The sequence below is a fragment of the Ammodytes marinus genome, assembly GCF_949987685.1.
Source record: "Ammodytes marinus genome assembly, chromosome: 8".
Taxonomy (NCBI): Eukaryota; Metazoa; Chordata; class Actinopteri; order Uranoscopiformes; family Ammodytidae; genus Ammodytes; species Ammodytes marinus.
The window spans coordinates 14,611,924-14,635,435 of NC_137212.1; the positions used below are offsets into that span (position 1 = coordinate 14,611,924).

The window sequence follows — 23,512 nt, forward strand, 5'->3', positions numbered from 1 at the left end:
TTTTTCCCTCCCCTGTTGTTCTTTCCATCTGTCACTAAATGTAATTTTCTTTTTGTGAATGACTACTCCCTGTGATTTTGTTCTCTCTCTCTCTCTCTCTCTCTCTCTCTCTCTCTCTCTCTCTCTCTCTCTCTCTCTCTCTCTCACACGCCTGTCCTTGAGCATCCCCCAACCCCACTCCCTCAATTTATCTAGATGCTATTTTTATGCCGTCTCGCTCCCACTGCTCTCTTGCTGTCTCTGCTGTTTGTTTCCTAACCAGCATCTCTTCTTCTCTACCACTACTGCTCTCCCTCTCCCCCCATCTCTTTTTCTCCTCCTCACTTCAGGCTGCTATACAGGTAAGCTGCTCCTTCATTTCTACCTCACTGTCACAGATGTCTGTGTCTTGTCTGCATGGTTTGATAGATACTGTACACTTTGCTATGGCTGCTTGGACTCCACCTCTTCAGCTCACGTCATTGGTAGGGAGAAGAGCAAGCTGGTCCCTCACTCGATCAAGCATGATGTGATGCCATTAAATAGATTTCAGTTGTCCCCTGTGTCCTTGTGCCTTTTGCAGTGTATATATGTGTCAACCTCAATTTATTCAACAAAATAAGTTTTGATACCAATATGTCTTGACCAATATGCACATGACTTTTCCACAGTTTTCTCAGTTGGGTGCAGTTATTTGCAGATGTCAACTCCAAATTAAATGTGTTGGGTATTTACCAACTAAGGGCAAGGAGTTTGGATTTCTTTATAGTTAACTCTCCGAGGTGTCAAGTTGACAGTAGGCTAAAATTATTCAATAAGGGTTCGACACAATGTTCGGGATGCAGGTAATTTGAAAAATGTGTAGTTATTGCCCCTTTATATATTTTCTGTTGTCTTTTTATTCCTATGCAGACTGTTGCCCTTGTGCTCGCACACAACCCTTTTTCATGAGTCATGTATAACTGAATCCTTCCATCCTTCTGGGAGCTGAAGAGGGTCCTGAGGTTGTGTGTAGAACGCTTCCTATCTGTCTGTCTGCATTATTTAGCAGCAGCATTGTGACCACAGGGCATGACAGTGTCACAATGGTGCTGCACGAGAGTGAGAGAGAGACGGGCTGCTGATATACAGATTTTCATTTTTCATCTTGCAGAAAAACTATGAAAAACAGTTATAGTATTAAAAAGGTCTGATTGTTTTTCTGCAGAGGCCAGGGGCTCTTAACAGCCATACACATTAAATGCATACATTTTAATTATTCAAACATTACAGACTTTCAGCATGGTTAAAGGATTAGCTACTTTATTTACACACGGGAGAGAGGAGAGAAGGAGAGGGGTAAATGTTTAATGTCCAAGCTTGTCTGCACGGTCCACTTGATTATTCTAACACAACAGCATCACACACACACACAGATATACACACATGCACACACACATGCACACAGGTGACCTTCACGTAGCTTGTGAGGCTTCAGGAGGAGGAGCAGAGGCAGTGACGATAGTTGTGATAGACATGCTCAGCCTCGAGAGAGAGGAGGAGGTGAGAGTTTGTTGATAGGACGCGCCACTGTGCTCAGGCTCACAGACTATCGTTGTGATGCCACACAGGGAGACTTTGAGATAGCGAGGATTCATCGGCCTCACAGGGAAACATTCACACACACACAGAGTGGCTCACACTCTTCAGAACTGTTGAAAAATGAAGATTTTCAGCCGTTTCCACTACGTTTGGTATCTGGTGAGTGCACCTAAAAGAGGGAGGTTTAGTTAGAGGATGTCTGTCCATGCATGCGACAGCATCTGTTTACCCATTCTATTTATAGTAATAGTCTGTGTTTATGTTTGTGCTTGTTTGGCGTAATTGTTTTCTCTTGTCTGTACGCCATTTTTTGATTTTTGTTTTGATAAGTCCATGTTATCTAAACTTCTTCTGTGTTAGAGTAAGGAAACACATATTTATTTTCTCTGTGTGCCGTTTTCTTGATGTGTGTGACATTTTAGGAGGTGACTGAGCTCGACTCTTTACAAGGCTGCCGCGTCTTTTGCGCTTGGAGGTCAACCTCCGTACGTAGAGTCACCCCAATCGATTTCCCACCTGACTTCCGATTTGCAACCTTACCCATCCCCATCTTTCATCTCCTCTCCTTTTTTGCACACACTAAGAGACTGCATTGCAGTGTTTGTGTGAATGTTTGCACATTGTTCCCACATTTGAGAGTGTTACACATGCATTGATGTGTCTCATGCAGCATGTTCATTTTGATGCCTCATTGTTGGTGTCTGCTACAGTGATCCCCAGTTGTTGGTTTGATGTGAGTGATTGGTTTGGTGCTTTCAGTCTGTTGTCCCTTTTTGCTCTTTGGATAATAGAAAAAACATATCTCTGTTTTCAGGCCAAAATGTTTCAGTAACTAAGAACAACATTCAAGACCACCACCTGTTTTTGAATGTACTGTATGTGACAGGGTTGAAAATGGTTTCCGAGGCCCAAGGGGTCACAGATATTTCTCAATCTGTGTAGTTGAAACAAAAAAAACGTGACGTTTTTTTCAGCGTGTGTTTGATTCTTCATCCTATGGCTTAATCAGGAATAGTCAAAGGTTGTATGGGTGTTCCGTGTGTGTTTGTGTATTTACACGTGTGAGTGACATACACATACATCTGATAGGTCACTGTTGTCATGTATTTCCTGGCCTATGCTGAGTTGTAGGTATTTCCCCATTCAGTTAGATATACCACTTCTGAGCTTCTGAATTATGCATTTATGATACATATCTTTCTGTACATAGTTTTCTTAGAAATGTACTGGTTGGGATAATAATGAGAATTGTGTGACCTTACTTCTGAGGTTAATTGTGTCCCATCTCTAGGAAAGGGTGATTTGTTAAAGGCCTTTCCATTGTCTCTCTGTTCAGAAGCTAAATACAGACACATGTGGTTCCTCCCGTGCACCCAAAATAACCTCAGTTGACCCAGTGTATGACATGCTGGAAAATGTGTGTCCATCCATTTAATACAGCATGGTATCATAGGGTAGAGGGGCTTAACTCAAGCTTTAGCTCATGTTACCTGTACAGATCTAAGCAATGACAGGTGACGTGCAGTTGTGTTGTAGAATTGAATAGATACGGAGATAAGTGATGCAGAAGCATACAGTGTTAATAACTGTAGAGTCACTGTCGGTGGAACTCTGACAGCAATGTGTAGATTGTACATTGTCATGGTTGGATCTAGTCTGTACTAAAGAGCACTTGCCAGACTGAATGTTTAAACAGAGTCCATGTAAAGATCAGTATAAATGTTTGGGTTATTTTTATTGGATGTTGTCTTTGTCTGATTAACATCAGTTTTGAAACATCTATAGACACAATACAGTCAAATAAATTGGTTGCAAACACCTTTTTATTGTCTTCTCCACTATCTATAAGAATCTGTAAAATCATTATAAATATCAGTGATTCTTGAGAAGCGGGACAAAAGGTTGTCTTCGAATATTAACTGCTGTTATGTTTAAAAGTAAACATATTTAAAATGGTAGATGTTATTAGAGATTAAGAGTGGAATGTCTGGATTACAATTATCCCCTGAAATGTAATTTTATCATTATTATGTCAAATATATGACACTTGTTATCTTTTCACGAAGTCCAAAACAGTGTGTTTCAAGGGATCAATCATTCATATGCAATAAAACCTATTAAACATTTACTTTAATGATTAGAAAGAGCTTTTCTCATCAGAAGCAACACTAAATAATCTCTCATATCAATAAAAACAGTTTTCTACAACACATTCATGTTTTATAAGGTGTGTAAGTGGTAGGACACTTTGTCACCACCGTCAGACAATCCATTAAAATGTAAGAAAATCAGCCAAAATAAGGGGCAGCTGTCACTATGAAGGACCTCTTGTCACATTCTACCTCTGCAGAGTACATTAAAGTCAGACAGGCTGTGATAAGTGTTGTAGTTTTAGAATATTTTACATTCCAAATCTTGAAAGTCCTGCGTCACAACCATGATACGTCAACACCGACTTACAATTTCTGAAGAAGTTATTTGAAATGTTTCGATCATTTTATTTTCCTGAAGTGGTTCATACTAGCACCTATCATCAACAGATAAACCAAATGGCTACTAGAAAAACTTCATTTGTTCTGTTTAAGAAAAGTCAAATATGTCAACACCGTCAGATGTAAAAAAAAAAATTATATTCATATACATTTTGAAAATATTTTTGTAGCCTCTGTCAGTCATGGTGAATATTTGTGATCACTATACATCTCATGGGTCTAGCATAAATTGAAGGAAAATTAATTTGCGTTTTTGGTGTCTGACGGTGTTGACACAAAATAAGGAATGGCAAGCTAAAAAGCCCATTTTGATAAGGAATGGCAAGGTAAAAAGCCCATTTTGATAAAAAGGACAAAAGCTGGGAAGTTGTGTCAAAGCTTAGCTCAGTATATGTTGGAAACATACATGTAATTTAATTTGCCTAAACATGGGGTTTGTATTTTTTCAACATTGCACCCTGTTTTGTCCCACTTCTCAAGAATCACTGATAGATCTGATTTGTCACCCTCTTTATGTGCTTGATGTTTAGCACATTTGCTCCCCAGGAAGTAAACGAGAAATGGTAGGCATTGTTGTCACCACCTGCTGAATGAATGAGGTGTTTTTCGGTCATCACACAGAATGATCAATGTAGACATATTTTACTGTAATAGGGTTTTCCGTTATATGTGTTTTGGTTTATTCTCTTGTCTGTTGTACGTATTTGGTCACGTGACTTTTTCTAAGAAGTAGTTTGAATGATGAATCGTTTTGGATTGCAGCCTCAAAGCATGGTATGGTAATTGTGAATTAACATTTAAAAGTTGGTTTAAACTTATATGTAAAGAAGAAAAAACTTAAATTAGACTTCAGACTGCGTTAAGCATATATATACTGCTTGCAAAATTAGCTTATTTCAATTAGCTCATTCTTTTTTCAAATTGAGCACTATAGGTCTCATTGCTTTCATAATAGACAAAAAAAACGACATCAAGAGAAGTCAATTCCATAGCTCATTACTGTAACGGAGCTGTAATTTTTGGAGATGGTGAAAATTGGATCCATAAGGACGCATACTTTGTGGTGTTAAATGTACCTTGAAGCTGGGAAGGGTGTCAGGAAAGTGTGGCAGCAGCTCAGAAAGTTAAAGCGAGACGGGCAACAGCAACTGTCCCATGACAACACACCAGATTGGGTTACAGCAGTTTCAGTGAGAGGAAGGATGCATGAAAGCTCACTTTACTCCTTGGAGGACAATTATTAAGTCACTAACCACAAACAAATATTAATATGAAAAAGGTTTGTTGTGCCATTAGTCAGTGTTGGTTTTCTATATCCCAAGTATTTTGAATGTACCCTCTCATCAACCTCTCATTTTAAATGTCTTATCAGAGAAAGAGGGGAGAAGTGGATAGAGCAGAATAGTTTGAAGCCTCCACATAAGAGGTCTTTCATTATTTTGTTAGATCTAATTTTAACCTGAATTGAATTTATTGTAAGATATTATTACTCTGTAAGCATAAGCTATGGCATGTTGTTCCTGCCGTGTCTGGTTCTTGTTGCGAAACATTATTCAGGCTGGTGTGAGCATTGGCTGTGCAGTGCTGCTTTGAACAAGGTCACCTAGCCCAAGTGAGACGAAGGGAAAATAAAAAGAGCATGTCAATATTGTAGATTTTGATTACATAAAACATTCCATTGTAACTCTGCCATTGTTTGTTACTAATATCTATCACTTCTCTCTTCTTTCCCTTTGTCTTTGCCCTTGTGTCTTTCGTTTAGGATTTCTCGAATGACGACACCAAGCTGGAGTACAATGTGGATGCAGACAACGGCATCGCCATGGAGGGTTATCTCTTCAAGAGGGCCAGCAATGCCTTCAAGACGTGGAATAGGTAATACAGACACGGTCCAATCTGCTTCTTTATGAATACATTTCAAATGAATTTATGATGAGGAATAATATATAGTGGGCTGTTGGGTGGATTTAGGATGACTATCACTGTCATAGAGAATGGATATATTAACCCATTGATGACTATGGCAATCTAGGATGCATGTCCTTAATGCCTGAGGGTTTTCTGAATTTTTTTTTACGAATTGTCAAGTCTACCTAAACCTTAATATCTAAGCCTGTGTAGCACATAGAAACATGAAATAAAATACATTTAAAAGTTAAGGTTCACAGGTTTTATTTAAACATGCTCCCTTAGCGCTTACAAACCAACAAATATTTATAAAAATCGTCAAAATTAGATGAATTAGAAAATTATTAAATATTGTTAATAAATAGATGCAATGTGTTGTGTGATTTTCGTCAGTAGTCTATAGTAGACCTTGATTCTGCGCACCAAACGCCACTAACTGTTCTGTCGCCGACATAGCTGGCGTATTTTTTTTATTATTTTGTTTTATTTTTTTATTTTTTATTTTTTTGATTGACATGATTTTCGGCAAACCACACAACTTTTGGGTGGTCACGTGGTCTTCAAAAATCAACAAAACCCACCTCATGTGTATTTGAACCAATGACAGTGCATTCTATGCTGGGAATGCCATGAAAATTAGATAAAGTAATAATGCTGCGCGACGCAGCATCAGGCAGGAGAGCCAATGTGGCATCGCGCAGCAGCCGTCATCAATGGGTTAAAGGTGCTTACAGCTTGCATTCATTCCTCTGGACCCAACAAACCTCCAGAGAACATGTACAGATGAGGCTTTGATTGAGATAGCTGAACTATGAGACTGTTTACAAATACGCCTTTATTCACATGAGATGAACCAATTGACTTACTGAAGACTCTCTCTCCAGGCATTTCCTTCACTTTAACCCAGACTCAAATGTTGTCAAAGCGTGTTATTTTAGGAGCATCGGGCAACATGGTGTGACTTTGTTTCTCTCGTGATCTCCCCTCCAGGCGTTGGTTCTCCATCCAGAACAATCAGCTAGTTTACCAGAAGAAGTTTAAGGTATGTCAAGTGACTCCCTGCACACTGGCCACAATCAAATATGCATGAGTTCCACTTCCAGCACAAATACCCCTCTATGTATTTCTAAAGGGATGGCGTAGCTTAATTTAAGACTCGTAGTAGCGGATTTAAAAAACAGACATTGAGAGTCAGATAAACACAGCTAGTGCATCTGATGATGTTTAATTAGTGCAGCCATTCTGGAAAAGTCACATTTTGACCTGTTTCTAATCCTTGCCTTTTTCCCTAGATTTATGGTCTATGTCAAGATATAACAATGTATTCGTAACCGGATTGTACCTCACTTGATCTAGATATTTAAAGTGTATTATAGTGGTAGTGTTTAGTTTAGTGTTTTCTTGTATCTCTTTTAAATATCTCATGGGAGAGGTTACTACCGTTGTATGGAAAACCCTGTGTGTGTATGTGTGTGTAGTACTGTGTTTTAACTAAAGCTGCTGTGCTTCCCCCTCAGGACACCCCTACAGTGGTGGTGGAAGACCTGAGGCTATGTACAGTCAAACACTGTGAGGACATAGAGCGTCGCTTCTGTTTTGAAGTGGTGTCACCCACCAAGTAAGTTTAAGTCACTGACAGATTTCTCTCTCTCGGTCTAATGAGCACTGGGATATGTTACTACAGGTGGGAAGCATAGACTGTAAAAAATATGGGAAGGTGGAGTAGTAGTTTACCCATGTGCTACCATATGCCCACACACACACACACACACACACACTCACGTCTCACGTCTCACGCATTCAGTAGACAGCAGTTCTGTGATGCTTGTGTGTCCCAACAGGAGCTGTATGATGCAGGCAGACTCAGAGAAGCTGCGACAGGCCTGGATCAAAGCCGTCCAGAACAGCATCGCCACCGCCTTCCGTGACAAGGACGATATCGGAGAGGTAAAAACCAAACACGCAGACTGAGTGGACAGTAAAAGGGATTCACTTAAAGGTTCAGTAAGCGGAATGGTCTGTTTAGCTAACTTCCTGTCAGTTACTGCAGTTAGCAGTCCCCTCCCTCGTCCCCACGTTACCACATTAATGCACTGCGATCTTCAAGCAGCGAGTCATCTAGCATCATCTCAGATCCATAAGTGTGATAAAACATGGTAAAAACCATCAAATCCGACATTAGGAAGGATTATTATACACATTCACCCATCTGTCCTCTACACGTGCACCGGCAGTGAGACGGGTGCCAGTTTGTAGCGTTCTCTCTTCTGATTGGTTATCAGTAGTGGGATCCCCGAAAAGTTTATTTGCCGATTACATGCAGAGCCGGTGACTGAGAGATCGGCTTTATGAAACGCGCACACTATATAAGTGATCACTGTATTAATAAAGAGCGGTTTAACACTTATATTAACATAAATAAATCGCTTACTTCACCTTTTAAGATATAGATGAATACATTACTAAATAAATCATGTTCTAAAATGTTGTTATTGGTTTGCTGCTACATACCCCTAATTACAAATGGGGCATACATTTAAATCTTATCCCCTTCTTAATAAGTATTTACCAACTTTCTGGATTTCTGTGCCCTTCCCTCTGTGTCTCCTGTCAGAAACTGGACAGGAAGTCCTCCACATCCACAGGGAGCCTGGACTCTGGTGGGGAGCCCAAGGAGAGGTCACTGAAAGGAGAGAGTGCACTGCAGAAGGTCCTGGTCATCCCGGGCAACACCTGCTGCTGCGACTGTGGCCAGCCAGATCCCCGCTGGGCCAGCATCAATCTGGGCATCACTCTCTGTATACAGTGTTCCGGTATCCACAGGTAATGTACTACTTTTTCTTTTATTATAGAGCTTACAGACAGCTGGACAGTTCATCTGTGGCTCGTTCCCTCTAGTGATAGAATTTTGGAGATGCTTTTATTTTTTTCAAACCAATCCACAGAGCTGTCAGAGCAGCATGGTGATGCATTCTCTACCTACCAGGTTTTTGTGATTAATACTGCTAAGCCCAGGAATATGCAGGACACAATTTCCACCCTGTGGTTAAAACTTAAACTACACTCATAAGTATTTAAAACATGTAATGTTTTTTAAGGCTTTCCTTGGTTGTTATTACAGTATGCTTAACATCTTTCAGGTTTGAAGCATACTGTAATAAGTAATCAAATTGTACCTCTTTGATGCAGGAGTCTGGGAGTGCATTTCTCTAAGGTTCGGTCTTTGACCTTGGATACATGGGAGCCAGAACTTTTAAAGGTGAGTGAGGACAAACTGATGCACCTTAAACAACTGAACGAGAACGTGAACTATTCGTATACTTTTCTTGTTACAGGCATATCATTTCATTCTGTTTTCTCATATACTTGTCAAACTGCAGAAGGTTTAGCTCTAGCTGAGTTACACATTCCACTGCCTGCACGATCATCCAGGTGTGGTTCTTATTTACCAATGGTATTACACACCTTTCACAGCTGATGTGCGAACTGGGAAACGGGGTGATCAACCAGATCTATGAAGCTCGGCGAGAGGAGCTAGGAACCAGGAAACCAAATCCAGGAGATCCCAGGTACAGAACTAGGAGAAAGCATATTGGTATTTTCAGACCAGAAGATTTACTAATAAGGAAAGTAGTACAAGAAAGAAAATAAATAAATATACACCAATTTTGACCTTAATTCATTTCTCACTTAATTAATATCCTGGTATTTTATACTTTTCTTTATCGGATTAAAAGATGACTTAATAGTTTGGAAAAAAGATATTATTTTATTTTTACTTTTAATATAGGCCTATAGAAAATTACAGATTGGTCTCATTGTTTTAAATTAAACACCCAATCTGCTGATGGTGTACAGTTTATGCATCACATTGAGCTTTGTTTGAGTAAATAACTTTAGTAAAAATGTATGTAAGTATAACCAATGTGAAATCTGCATTGTGTGTCTAAAGAAGGAATCCACACTTGCTTCTCAGTCTGGTCCGATTTATTTCTTGTGAACAAAGGAATATTATCAGCCATGTATGACACAGCGTACACACCCAAGTGGAATCACTAACTAACTCTTAAATGTATCCTCATTCGCCTCCTTTGCTTCTTGTTCCTTACAGACACGAGGTGGAGGCCTACATCAAAGCCAAATACGTAGACCACCGGTTCGTCCGCCGGCCGTCCGACGAGGAGCTTCGCAACAAAGTGGTTTCTCTGAGCAAACAGGAGAAGAGGCTGAGCAGCAGCTCCGAGCATCTGCCTCCAAGGGCTCCACCACCCACCCCCAAACTCCGACCTGGCTCAAATGTCTCCGGCCAGTCAGGTTAGTAGAAATAAATGAACACACATTAGCACACCTTAATCAAGAGTTTTCATTTTCTATAACCTTATTCTCTGAACCTAATTACGAGTTATACAGTTTACCTGTAATGTAGAGTCAGTTGACGATAGCCCAACCAAAATAACCTGGCCACAAAATTCCGGGTTTCGGAGTTTTGAGTAACAGGACTTCTAGTGCCTCTTCAGAAACACAATTACACTCCATCCGGAGGGCAATGCCATTTGTGATTGTGGCCACCTTTTTCTGCCTTACGCTCTATATAATTTTTGCACTGCCGTGGAAAAGTGTCCACCCATCGGCATACTGTGTGTTCCCTGTGAACAGCATATGTCCAAACCCTCTTTGCCTCCCATTGCTTCTCGTAGTCTTGTCTCTTTCAGCGTTTGACGCGCTGCTAGTCTAACTATCTCTGCTTTCACCCTGCTGTGTCTCCTCTTCCTCAACCTATCTCCACCTCTACTCCCCTGGCTGTTTCTGTGCTTCTGGACTAACCCAACCCCCCCATCCCCTCCCCCGCTCTCACTGCCTACCCCAAAACTCCCCCACCCCGCCACCCAATTTACAAAATCCCTAACGTAGCTGTTGCCAGCGGCTCGGAGGCCCGTCGCGACTCTCTCTTCTGTCCTGACGAGCTTGACTCGCTCTTCTCCTACTTTGACAAGTCTGCCAAGCTCAGGAGCAGTAAGTACTAAACGCTTAGTGTTTTTGCCTGCTCCTCCATCCCTTCTGTACATTAGTTCTCACTGCTTTGGGGCTGTGGACTAACAACCCCTTCATGCACTCCTCTGTTCCTCCCTCATCCAGACCTTCTTAATGGATCATCCCGTCATGTTTAGAGCATTACAAAGTTGACCATGGTTCTTTGCCACCCAGGGTTGGGAAGTGTTTCTCTCACACATGGTTTTGGTTAGTGTCTAGTATTTGCATTTGTATCCGTCTCATCATATTGTTGGTACTTACGGACCTGAAACATGATGGTGGAGATATGCCCTCCAGTTTTCTTTCTGTCAATTTCCACTGGGGACTTGTGTGCAACCATAGTGTACAAAATATTATGAGCTCATTCTTTTTCTGGTAGCACCTGTGAAAAGTCAGTACATGTTCAAGAAAAGTTTGGGTACAGAAACAATCACATTTATCAATGACGACCTGCCAACATTTTTTTGCTTTTCACCACCAAAACAGTGCGCAAGAAGGTGTTCCTTTTATTTTGTACACTCAGTCAATGGCATCTGTGTGCTGTTCCACAAATGTTGATTCAGATGAATTTTTTTACAGTAAAAAGTGCAGACAGTGGCATCCAGAACAGTGCTGATGGGAGCAGGGAGATGCTGGCCAACACACCCTCCAATAACAGCCTGACTGATGGGGGTAAGGCACATACTCTGGAAACACCTCCTTGATCTATTTAAATCCAAAGCCACCACCATGTCAGCCCAGTTACAAAACATCATGTTACATGAGAATCAGAGGGACGACACTGGGGGAAAGAATGAAGGATAAACAAAGATGTGTCAGTGTACAAACACAAACCTGTAGACCACAATATAGCACTATAGTGCCTTGCAAACGTATTCATACCCCTTGAAATTTTCGACATTTAGTCATGTTATAACCACACACGTACATTTATTTTATTGGGATTTTACGTGATAGACCAACACACAGTGGCGCATAATTGTGAAGTGGAATGAAAATGAAACGTGGTTTTAAATTTTTTTTTTTTTTATAAAAAACTGAAAAGTGTGGCGTGCAAAAGTATTCAGCCCCCTGAGTCAATGCTTTGTAGAACCACCTATCACTGCAATTACAGCTGCAAATCTATTTGGGGTATGTCTCCACCAGCTTTGCCCATCTACAGACTGACATTTTTGCCCATTGTTCTTTAAAAAATTGCTTGAGCTTCAGATGTAGCATCAGTTGGATGGAGAGCGTCTGTGAACAGCAATTTTCAAGTCTTTCCAGAGATTCTCAATTGTTTTGATGTCTGGACTTTGACTGGAGCATTCTAACACATGACTATGCTTTGATTTAAACCATTCCATAGTAGATCTGGCTGTATTTTTAGTCTAGTTGTCCCTCTGGAAGGTGAACCCCCACCCCAGTCTCAAGTCTTTTGCAGACTCAGACAGGTTTTCTGTTCTGTATTTGGCTCCATCCATCTTCCCATCAACTCTAAACAGCTTCCCTCTTCCCTGCTGAAGAAAAGCATCCCCATAGCATGATGCTACCACCACCATGTTTCACGGTGGGGATGGTGTGTATAGGGTGATGTGCAGTGTTAGTTTCCGCCACACATTGCATTTTGCATTCAGGCCAAAAACTTCAAGTTTGGTCTCATCTGAATATGCTGCTACGCATGGCTTGTGGCAAGGTTTGGAGGAAGGTGCTCTGGTCAGATGAGACCAAAATTGAAGTTTTTGGCCTTAACGCAAAGTTCAATGTGTGGCAGAAAACTAACACTGCACATCACCCTGAACACACCATCCCCACCGTGAAACATGGTGGTGGCAGCATCATGCTGTTGGGGTCCTGTTCTTCAGCAGGGATAGGGAAGCTGATCGGAGTTGATGGGAAGAAGGATGGAGCCAAATACAGGGCAGAAAAACCTGTTAGAGTCTGCAAAAGACTTGAGACTGGGGTGGAGGTTCACCTTCCAGAAGGTTAAATACCCTAAACATACAACCAGATCTACTATGAAATGGTTTAAATCAAAGCATATTCATGTGTTAGAATGGCCCAGTCAAAGTCCAGACCTCAATATAATTGAGAATATCTGGAAAGACTTGAAAATTGCTGTTGACAGATGCTCTCCATCCAATCTGATGCTGAATCTGAAGCTTGAGTTATTTTGCAAAGAAGAATGGGTAAAAATATCAGTCTCTACATGGGCAAAGCTGGTGGAGACCCCAATAAACTTGCAGCTGTTATTGCAGCGATAGGAGGTTCTACAACGTGTTGACTTGGGGGGGCTGAATACTTATGCACACCACGCTTTTCAGTTTATTTCTAAAAAAAATTAAAACCATATTTCATTTTCATTCCACTTCACAATGATGCGCCACTATGTGTTGGTCTATCACATGAAATCCCAATAAAATAAATTTACTTGTGTGGTTTCAATGTGACAAAATGTGGAAAATTCCAAGGGGTATAAATACTTTTGCAAGCCACTGTATATTGGAGAAAGCCAGAATAATCAGGAAAGTTTAACGTGATCCAGTTATTTATCCCAGATCTGGAAAAAGTTAGAAAGAAATCTTAACAACTTTCCTATCCTGGGAAAGTTTTGGCATTTGTTTAAACGGCTTGAAACTCTGAGGCAGTACAGTTGGTGGTGAATAACAGTACACAGATGAAATGCCAATTCATTAGTGTTATTCATCATCAGCCCCCCCCCCCCCACTCCCCCTTTCCTTCGTATCGTTGAGAAAGAAAGTGTCACTTCACTCACGTCGCTCTCTTTACCAATTTTTCAGATGCTGCTGCCGAGTGTACGCCCATGGCCATGCCTGCCACGCTGCCTCCCGCGTCGCCCTGTAAAGAGATGATTTTCTACGAGCCGAAGGAGTACAGCCCGGGCCTGCAGCTCTACTGGGCCTCGTGCGCCCGCAGCCTGCCCGACATGGCCGAGGCACTGGCCCACGGAGGAGAGGTCAACTGGGTCAACACGGAGGACGACAAGAGGACACCGCTTATCATGGCGGTGCAAGGGGTGAGCATCTCTACAAATAATACGGTCAGCTGCTCAGTATCCTATCAATAAAGAAGAGAGAGGTTGAAAGATAAGTAAGGATATAATGACCATCAGCGGCATTAAAAATATGTATTTTCTCAATTAACAACTTATATTTTGGTTAATCTAGTTTGAATTTCTAGTGATGTAATAAAAGACAAATGTGATGCATATTTATGATGTCATTGCTGTTATGCATGTTTTCATATATGAAGAAATCCTCATTCCGGTCATGCGGGATAAAGATTTAGTAAAAAAACAACGCTTAGTACGTAGATTAAGCCCTATGACTGGAAGGTGAATTAATGTAATGGTTCATTTCAGGGTTCGCTGGTCGCCTGTGAGTTTCTGCTTCAAAATGCGGCTAATGTGAACCAGCAGGACACTCAGGGCCGAGGACCGCTCCACCATGCCACCATGCTGGGACATACAGGGTTTGTATTGCACATTTCATCTTCACCAAATGTTTACTTGGCAAGAATGATGGAGCACTTTGAATATTGTGACCTTAGAAAAAAGTAAAGGCAAACTTTTCTCTCTGCTTCAGGCAAGTGTGTTTATTCTTGAAAAGAGGAGCGAATCAAAATGCTGCAGACATTGATGAGAAGACGCCCCTGACCATAGCGGTAGATGCGGCCAACGCAGACATCGTCACACTGTGAGTGCTGTTTTTATTACCTTTTTTAAGTGGGGATAATTATTTACATTATTTTCAAGGCACTGTAACATCTTCTGAATAACAAATGGACTAGTAAAATCAACAACGTTGCTTGAGAAAATCTGTGTTATAGTTAAAATAGACGTGTTTTTTACTTTAAGATCAAGGATTATAACACTGAGCTGGTCATTGTCACTAAATAAACCCTGTCAGGACAAAATAAGAACCAGACGCAGAACAGAGATCACCCAGTAGGACATAATTTTTCTTAAAAAACACGTTGTACTTTATCACGTTCATTACAATGGTGCTTGCAAAAGACATAATTTACTTTGTTATGAATTGTTTAAAGAATTCATTACAATTTATTTAAAAAAAAACTACAATATCAAAATTGACTAAGGAAGTAACTTGGTGTCACTACTCAATTTACACATCTTTCTTTGCAAGATGTTTTTTGGGGGTTTTATTTTCAGAATAGTGAGTTCAGGAAATGATTTATATTTTGGAAAACCTTGACACTGGGGAGAGATTTAGATTACTGACTGTATCTCTTGACTGTGGCTTATTGGTCACTTCCTGTTTTCTTCACCCCCCAGGTTGCGACTGGCCAAGATGAACGAGGAGATGCGAGAGGCGGAGGGGCCCTACAGCCAGTCAGGTCAATATAACACCAACAGCCCCACCGAGATGCAGTACAGGAAGTGCATGCAGGAGTTTATTAGCCTGCAGCTGGACGAAAACCAATAACTGTCCGCTGTCGTTAAAGCACGGGGGCAACCGTGCTGTAAAACCAGGCTTATCAGAGGCAATGTAAAGCCCAGGTTTCAGAGCTGGAGTCAGTTGACTGAGCAGAAGGAAATTGTCACAGGAATACATCTCAAACCAGACAATTCGTTCTCTGGGGTTTTATTATAAGTTGGAGGGGAACTTTTTAAATGATAAGACCTCCTTTGTTTTGGGAAATTTTGATCCACTCCATTAGAGTGAACTGAGCTCAACTCTGTCAGTTGTGTTGTGTCCTGCTGTACTGTAAATGCATCTTAATCGGCCCAGCCAAGTGCTGCACCTGCATCCTGCTGTGGTATAACATTGGGTGCTAGATTTTATCAATGTGACGGAGTTAAAGCCATCGACTCTGGACATCACTGAACAGTTTTGTTCCAAAGTGGAACATCCACATTTTCGATCAAGTGACTGTTACTAATGTAAAGTTATAGATAGCACAGAATTAAAAGAAACAGTGTCACTTTTAGTGTAGTAATATTTTGAAATATTACTTCTGCGTATTTCCTCTATTTTAGAGGAATCTATTTTTTTGGGCTAAAATACTTTACATTTTTTTATTAGTATTGTCTCTGCTTTGTCACAGTATCTTTGCAAAAAAAGATCTAGAAAGAACTAGATACCCAGTAACTGCCACCAGTATCCAGTGACACTCAGACCTCAAAGTGACAGCTTTTGTCACTATCTGGCAATAATCCTGACTTTTGAATGACATTTCTTTTAATCATCTGACCAGTCTGGAGAGGTATAGAGTGTGTCTATAAATCACCAAGTTTCATTTTAAATTGATGTGTGAGAAATTAATTATGCACATTCCTATTTATGGTTATGCAACAACTGTACATTTTCCTGCAATTGTATGGTTCCCGTCTTAAGTCTTAACCATTTTCAAGGCTTGTTTACTTATGTAACTGTTTGTCGTCTAAAAATGATGCATCATGTTGTTGTGACATGCCTGGTCAGAAAAAAAGTCTATTTTAGAACTGTTTTATAAAGCTTATTGTAGGAACCTTAGAAGTATACTTCCTGTACATGATGTAAATGAAGTGCATACGTACATTTTGTTATTGTCTGACAGAATAAGCAGGAGTTAGGAGTGACTGGTTGCACTGGGGTTGAATGCTATGAAGGGGCTCTGTGTTCACCTCTTTGCTCTTGCTTTTTTTCGATTGTGTGGTATTCCTGTTCCTGTTCCTGTTATGTCAACATTGTGTATTGGTTATTAGTTATGTGTGCTTGCTTATTGCCCGTAATCAGGGGAAATCCTGAGTTGTAAAGTGCTGAAGCTTTTGAGTGCCATCGCATCGATTGTATCGAATGTCATTTTACTCAAATATATGCAAAGCATTTAAGGATGGTGAATCGACATGCAAGTGCAATAGTCTAGAAAAATATCCACATGTAACCATGTATACATTTCTATCACCTGCTATCCCTAACTTATATTTATCCCGATTATCATATGGGAAAGTTACAACAAAAAAAAGGTGAAGTCGATATTCCCTTACCGTGTGTTGACCGTGTGTTAAATGTGAATGAATAATTGAAACGTACCCCAGTTTCATCCCGCATCATGCAGCCCCCAAATTGTTGGAGGGCACGAAAGCACTTTGATTAAACGCTATTTCCTGCTTATACACATCGATGGTGCAGCGCCCCCTGCTGCTGGCAGAGCAATAAGTGGTTCTTTGAATGGCTGACTAGCTTGGGGATCCGTTCCTGTAGTTAGAATAGAGATTGTTGATCGTTTTGGAATTGTGTTTACTGGTAAATGAAGTTCATAAGGGGTTTCATAGATTGTAGGTAAAAAGTAACTCCACAGGAGGGAGGGCTTGTTCAAATGCAACTTCTATCAAGGGCTAGAGCAGGCCGAGACTGTTATTTGCCTGAATGCTGCTGCTTTTAAAAAGTGGAACCTCATCATTTCTCAGAAATGTTTTGGACCTGAAAGACAAAGAATGAAATGTAATTATTATTTTTTTAATTATTGTTTTCTTTAGCGTGTGCAATGGTCGTCGATAGGGAAATGTTTCAGAAGCTTTTGCTTTGTAGACGCACTAGCAGTGTTGATGAGAGCAATAGAAGGAGGTTTCTCTTTTAGCAGAAGGAGTAGAGTGTACAGCATCAGTGTTTCTTACCTGATTGAGTGTGTAGGAGAATTACAGAGCAGTGGTTCTCCTTGCCTGCCGGTTGATTTATCTGTGGGCATTGACAATGTGTTTAACATAATGACCATTCTTTTAATATTTTTCATAACTATAATGTTTTTATCATTATTTCTCTATTCTAAAAATATATTTAAAAGAAAAAGCTGACGGGCTTATTTTCTTGAGACTCAAACAGACTGAGAAGTGCTGCTCTGAGTCCCTCTCTCTTCTGCGACACACTCTTCTCGATTGCTCTCATCCTCTTCTCTCTGAAAATTCATTCTCTAGTTTCTGTATTTTTTTTGCTTTTCTTTTCTCGCTCTCCTCCCCAAACTGTGTGCCTTTCTTCTGTTCTTTTTTTTGTTCTTTCCTTTGGGGTGCTGAAGCCAATACAACTGTATTTTTGTACATAAACTCCTGCACTTTAAACACAATACAGTTGTTAACAAAACAATTAGTGTCCTTGGGCTTGTCTTTTCTCTCCTGTTACTTTTACAAAAGTCTGTTTTTCTCAGACAATTTGCCAGTTTTGCTTTCTTCTGCTCTTTCTCGTCTTTGCTGCCTATGCGTCGTTCTGTTTCATATTCCGAGCCACGCTGACACCGACAGGTATGGCTGACTTCTTCTTTTTCATTCTCACCGGATCATACTGTCACTGAGTCTTGAGCCCTTCACTCTGTTGATATTTTATCCTGCTGGACACCTGCATGATGAGGCATTCATGATCTTCCACATTGTTTTGTTGGTGACAGTTGAAACACAGTTAAAGGTGGAGTCAGCGATTCTGGAGAATGCTTTTTGTATTTTTTATTTTTTTTTATCCGTGAATATCTTCTCAAAAATCCACTAGCTGTCCGTACTGTTAGTGCGCTGAAATAAAATCCAGTGTTAACACAAAGCTTAGGCTCTGTAAACTGGTATTTAAACAAAGGGCATGTAAACAAAGGGGCCCAGCATAGCTAGAAACATATCAGTTTGGATGGAGAAGGCTTGAACTCAAGTCAAACACTGACACCTTATGGGCTGTTTAAGGGGGAGTGTAATTCATTTCTAATTAAAGCAATTGTTCTTACCACTATCTTTAGTGTTTAGGGCTTCACGAGAAAAAAAAGTCAGAAAAAATAGTTGTTGGGATCCATTGCTCTGTCTGGTTTATCTTTTTTATTTGCGTTGCCTTTTCTTGTTATTGATGTCTTGTGTCCATGTTTCTCTTGCAGGAGATGAAACCTACCAGGACATTTTCCAGGATTTCACACAAATGGCCTCCAACGACCCGGACAAGCTGAACCGCTACCAGCAGTACGATCCGCAAAGACCCTGACACAGCAGTGTCCATTAGCACTCAGAGGTCGTCTACTTTCCCACCAACATCATCTAGCATTAATGGCAGTTAGTGCTGCCACAGCTGGACTTGTGTATTCATTTCTCTGGCAGCCCTTGTTTAAGGCATTTCACTTCAGTGAACTTAAACTTCTGTGAAAAGCAAACCTCACTGTCCTTTCTAAATAGGGATTCCCTTTACATTGATGAATGGTAAAGTGTTAAAGCCTTTGATAGGGTTTGCAAAGTCATAAAAATCTAAAGAATATTGAATTAAGAGATGCTTTCAAGGCTGTCAGTTATTTTATTTTATTTTTATTTCACGCTTCTTGACAGTAGAAATTCAAAGGCAGTTAATTTTTTTAAATACATATATAAAAGAAAATAAGTGTTTTGCATCAGAGTTGTAAAAACAAAGTGCATGACAGACTGTTAAATACTCCATTACATTTTTGAATGCTTCCTCTTTTCTAATAGGAGTTTCTTTTCAAGCATAGGCAAACGCTACAGGATCTTTTTGTTTTGCTTCAGTGAGTTCTCAGCAGCGTATACACAGCAATATGTTTTTACTTATTTTCACATTTCTGTCTTAAATTGCCACTGATGTTTACCAGCTTTGATGGTAAGATGTTTGACATGTCAAACAATGTTCAGTCATTAGGGAAGTAAACATGTTATTGATGCTTCCGTAATGTTAAATGGATAATAGTTTTTTGGATTTTTAAATTCTGGTTATTTTTTAACATGATTTATATTTTCCATGCTGTTGGATATCAGCCCTTCAGCATCATCGTTTTGTGGAATTAAAATAGCTCTAGTCGTATTGAGATGGTTTTCTAGATTCAGTCTCACGTTGATATGAGATTTAAAAGTTAAGACGTAAACTTAATGAGCTCTACGGTAGTATGGACCTATATATATGTTATATAGTAATTTATTCCTGTTTTTTGTAGAAATACCAGTAGCACTCTGTTTTTACACTCTGGTATTAATTATAGAAAATATACGACTTTCCTTGAAAAATGTATTACAATTAAGATACAATTAAAATTAAACATTCATTTCTTATTTGATTTCAAAGCAGCGACTTTGTCAGAAAAACTTGTGTTTTTAATTACAAATCACAAACAGTAACCCTTGATGTGCGTGGTTTCCTATGAATCCCTCATGTGGAGGAAAGCAATTTAAACCCAGTGCGTGAATGGCGGACCACGCCACTAACAGTGAAACATTTCAGAAATTTTGAATTAATGAATGTAATTTTAAAGTATTGAAATACTTCTCCATATTTGTTGTACACTTCCTTGTTGACAAATCTAAATTTCCGGCATGTTCAACTGACCTGCTGTCCACTTATTAGAAGACTATGTTGTGCAGTCAGATCATTGAAATTACTTTATTGGAAGTGTACCATTTTCAAACTGTAACTCTTTCCCAATAATTAAAAGTAAATTACATCCATCTAGCCAGGAAACCTTCCATGGAAAATTACAAACCTGTCAAACAAAGCATTACAGAAATATCATACTGTTCAGAGATGTTTGGGAATATTATGCACCATAGACATTCTGTAAAGGATTATAACTTGAGTTGTCATTTCATGTGTTGAGAATTAAAATAGTTTCAGTCGTATTGAGAATGTTTCTAGATTCAGTCTTATGTTATTATGAGATTTAAAAGTTAAGATGTAAAATTAATGAGTTCTATTATATATATTTTATTATATATGTGTTGAGTTGTTTAGGAAACATTCTGTTTGATATAGTTTGATTTAGACGATATGTACTGTACTGTAGTATCTGTGATTTGCCTTAAAAATAATGTAAAATCTTCACTTCTCTGTGACATTGACAGTATATGACAAAAGCACAGAGGAAACCTTTGGCCAATGCAACATGGGATACAATTCTTGTACATTTTGTACAGATGCTTTTGAATTCTCTTGAGAACTGACGTATAAAGTTAGTGGTACTTGAATCATTAAATAAGTTTTTGTAAATGCTGTTATTTGTGTCCTTTGGTAATTAAGCCCATTTTATATTGCCTGTCTGTATACCAATGAACATGAACTGTATATTATACCTGTACTATGTAAGAACTTCAATACATATGAACTGAGGCTTCATCTCTGAATGTTGATTCTTTCTTTGATTCACTTTTTGGTTTAATTTCAACTAACTTTGCCTCATTAGTGCTGACAAACATAAACAGGTATTTGTCTAAATTAAAATACTGGTTGTGCCATTTTCTTAAAATTGAAGGCACCAGAGTAACATATAAGGAAGAAGTTTAAATATATATATATATATTAGTGGTGGGCCGATAACGGCGTTAACGGCTGCGTTAACGCCAGACTCTTATCGGGCGATAAAAAAAATATCGCCGTTAATCTCTTAATTCCACCTCCTGTTCGGCTCAGGGGAGATGCTGTTCGCCGTCGGGGTGAACCCCCTTCCGCACGTGAAGGCTCGCTTCACGTGCGGGAAAGCTATAGTGTGAGCGGCCACAGCTTGTATTTTGGTCATATCTAACACTGGACTGCAGGCCTATATAAAAGTGTTGTACCTTTGCTTTCTTTGGGTTAAAAAAAACTCCATCAACTCAGTATCCGTCTAGTCCAAAAAAACTCTGTCAGCTGCTGCTGCAGACGGTGTGCAGACGTGCTCGGAGAATCGGCATCGGCGCATCAACAGTCATTCAATGCAGCGGCAGTAATCATACAACCGAACGGTGTAGAAAGTCCCGTCAGTTAAAAATAGTGATCCAGATTTTAAATCCATGTTAAAATCGGAAGGATATAAAGCTAGTTAGCTTAAAAAAAGTAGCAAACATGTCAACTGTGATGTGTTCAGGCCGGCTCAGTAATATGATTGATGTGTTCAAATGCAACACAAAAAAAAAGAAATTTGAGATTTTGGCGAAACTTGTTTTCCCAGCAAGATAAAATAGATAGTAAAGATGGAATGGAATTATGACCTGTTTAATGTCCTATCTAGAGCTATGATCATATCAGCAATTAAAGCAATAATACAAGTTCTATTTCAACAAAATAATAGAAAATTATCAATTTTGATATCAATAAAGACTTGGATCGTTAAGGAGTCTTGAAAATGGTATCAATATCAATACAAATTAACTCTCCTGTCATCTGAGAGAAATTAAGATGATTTAATTTTTTTAACCGTTAGTATTTACCGGTTAAAAATATTATCGGTTGACTGGTTTACCATGGACATCCCTTATACTGTATAAATGTATATCATACATTGTATGTTTTTTTTTGTGTTATCCCAGTTAAGTTTATTATTAATTTTTTATCATTTAATATTACTTTTAATAGTTCCGGGACGTTGGAGCAATAACCTGGTGTTTTGACACTTCAGTGTGCACTGTGAATTTGAAGTAATGTTCAGTTTTTGAATAAAGATGCAGCATTTACAAATGTTTATTTTTTTTATCCGATTCATCGATTAATCGAAAAAATAATCAACCGATTAATCGATTATTGAAATAATCGTTAGTTGCAGCCCTAAACAATTCATCGTTACCTCTTATGGCCTACAGTTCAAAGTTCATGTTTAACTGAATAAACAGTTTGTAAACACAAGTACATCTTGTTGAACATTATTTATTTTCATCACCAATTATCATAGTAGAACAGCTTCCTCAAGCAGTTTGTGATGCATGTTGGAAACAGGAGATGAGCCCCTGGTCTGATGCGCCACCTGGCTTGAGAAACACGTTCTCAAAGACTTACTTTGAGTCATTATTTAGGGAGCACACACATATTATGAATGAATTCAAATGAGCCATTTTAATCTAGATTAATCTAGATTAATTTCAAAATTAATCTAGATTAATCTAGATTAAAAAAATTAATCTATGCCCACCTCTTATATATATATATATACATATATCTATATATATATATATAGATATATATATATACATATATCTATGATTTTATATGTAAACAAACACATGCTTATTGTGTTGATGTTGAGAAATCCTAATTGTCTATAGTGCAAAGGCTTTTCGCTTGACGTTTCATAGCACCTTTTTCTCTGACTTGCCTTGATATGAAACCTTTATTATTTCATATCCTTTGTTGGTCCAAAATATTTTTCTACCTTCTTACCAGTTTTCAGGCCATTATGTTGTTGTTGTAGGTTTGGTGTGTTTGTCCAGCAGGGGGAGGGCTGCTCTTACAGATTTACTTATTCAAACAGCCTGAAAAATGCAGCTATAGGAACCTGAATGGAGACTTAATGTGTATATGAGTGTCCTCTGGGTTTTTGTTTACTCACTTAATTTGTTTCAAAAAGTGTTTTTTAAAACTTTGAGACTTTGTGTTGAACCCAAAATTGAGATGAAATATTTTTTTTAAAGACATAAAGAAGCTTCATTCGTGATGCCTCAGTCTTCCTCGAATGTACGCTGGTGAAGTCATTAATTCATCCCTGTGCCAATCTGGATACACACCCGTAGATATATTACAAATAATTACAGCGTGTTTATTCCTGTGGCTGTATAAATGAGAGGTATCCAGGCCAGTAGTGCCCAACACTTCAGA

General features: G+C 39.2%; 1 protein-coding gene across 1 annotated transcript in view; it reads left to right on the top strand.

The window, feature by feature from the left end:
- The window catches only part of LOC307254415 (arf-GAP with coiled-coil, ANK repeat and PH domain-containing protein 2-like), a 58,937-nt gene extending 37,879 nt beyond the window's left edge, over window positions 1-21,058 (top strand). The window contains exons 10-23 of the mRNA XM_080032806.1: window positions 5,815-5,927; window positions 6,951-7,002; window positions 7,478-7,578; window positions 7,802-7,907; window positions 8,575-8,783; window positions 9,150-9,219; window positions 9,435-9,529; window positions 10,072-10,274; window positions 11,571-11,663; window positions 13,772-14,007; window positions 14,353-14,462; window positions 14,576-14,686; window positions 15,286-15,347; window positions 18,837-21,058. Of these exons, the coding sequence (XP_079888932.1) occupies window positions 5,815-5,927; window positions 6,951-7,002; window positions 7,478-7,578; window positions 7,802-7,907; window positions 8,575-8,783; window positions 9,150-9,219; window positions 9,435-9,529; window positions 10,072-10,274; window positions 11,571-11,663; window positions 13,772-14,007; window positions 14,353-14,462; window positions 14,576-14,686; window positions 15,286-15,347; window positions 18,837-18,940 (1,665 nt within the window). The 3' untranslated portion in view covers window positions 18,941-21,058. The remainder of the gene's footprint in view (window positions 1-5,814; window positions 5,928-6,950; window positions 7,003-7,477; window positions 7,579-7,801; window positions 7,908-8,574; window positions 8,784-9,149; window positions 9,220-9,434; window positions 9,530-10,071; window positions 10,275-11,570; window positions 11,664-13,771; window positions 14,008-14,352; window positions 14,463-14,575; window positions 14,687-15,285; window positions 15,348-18,836) is intronic.
- Window positions 21,059-23,512: the final 2,454 nt, after the last annotated feature.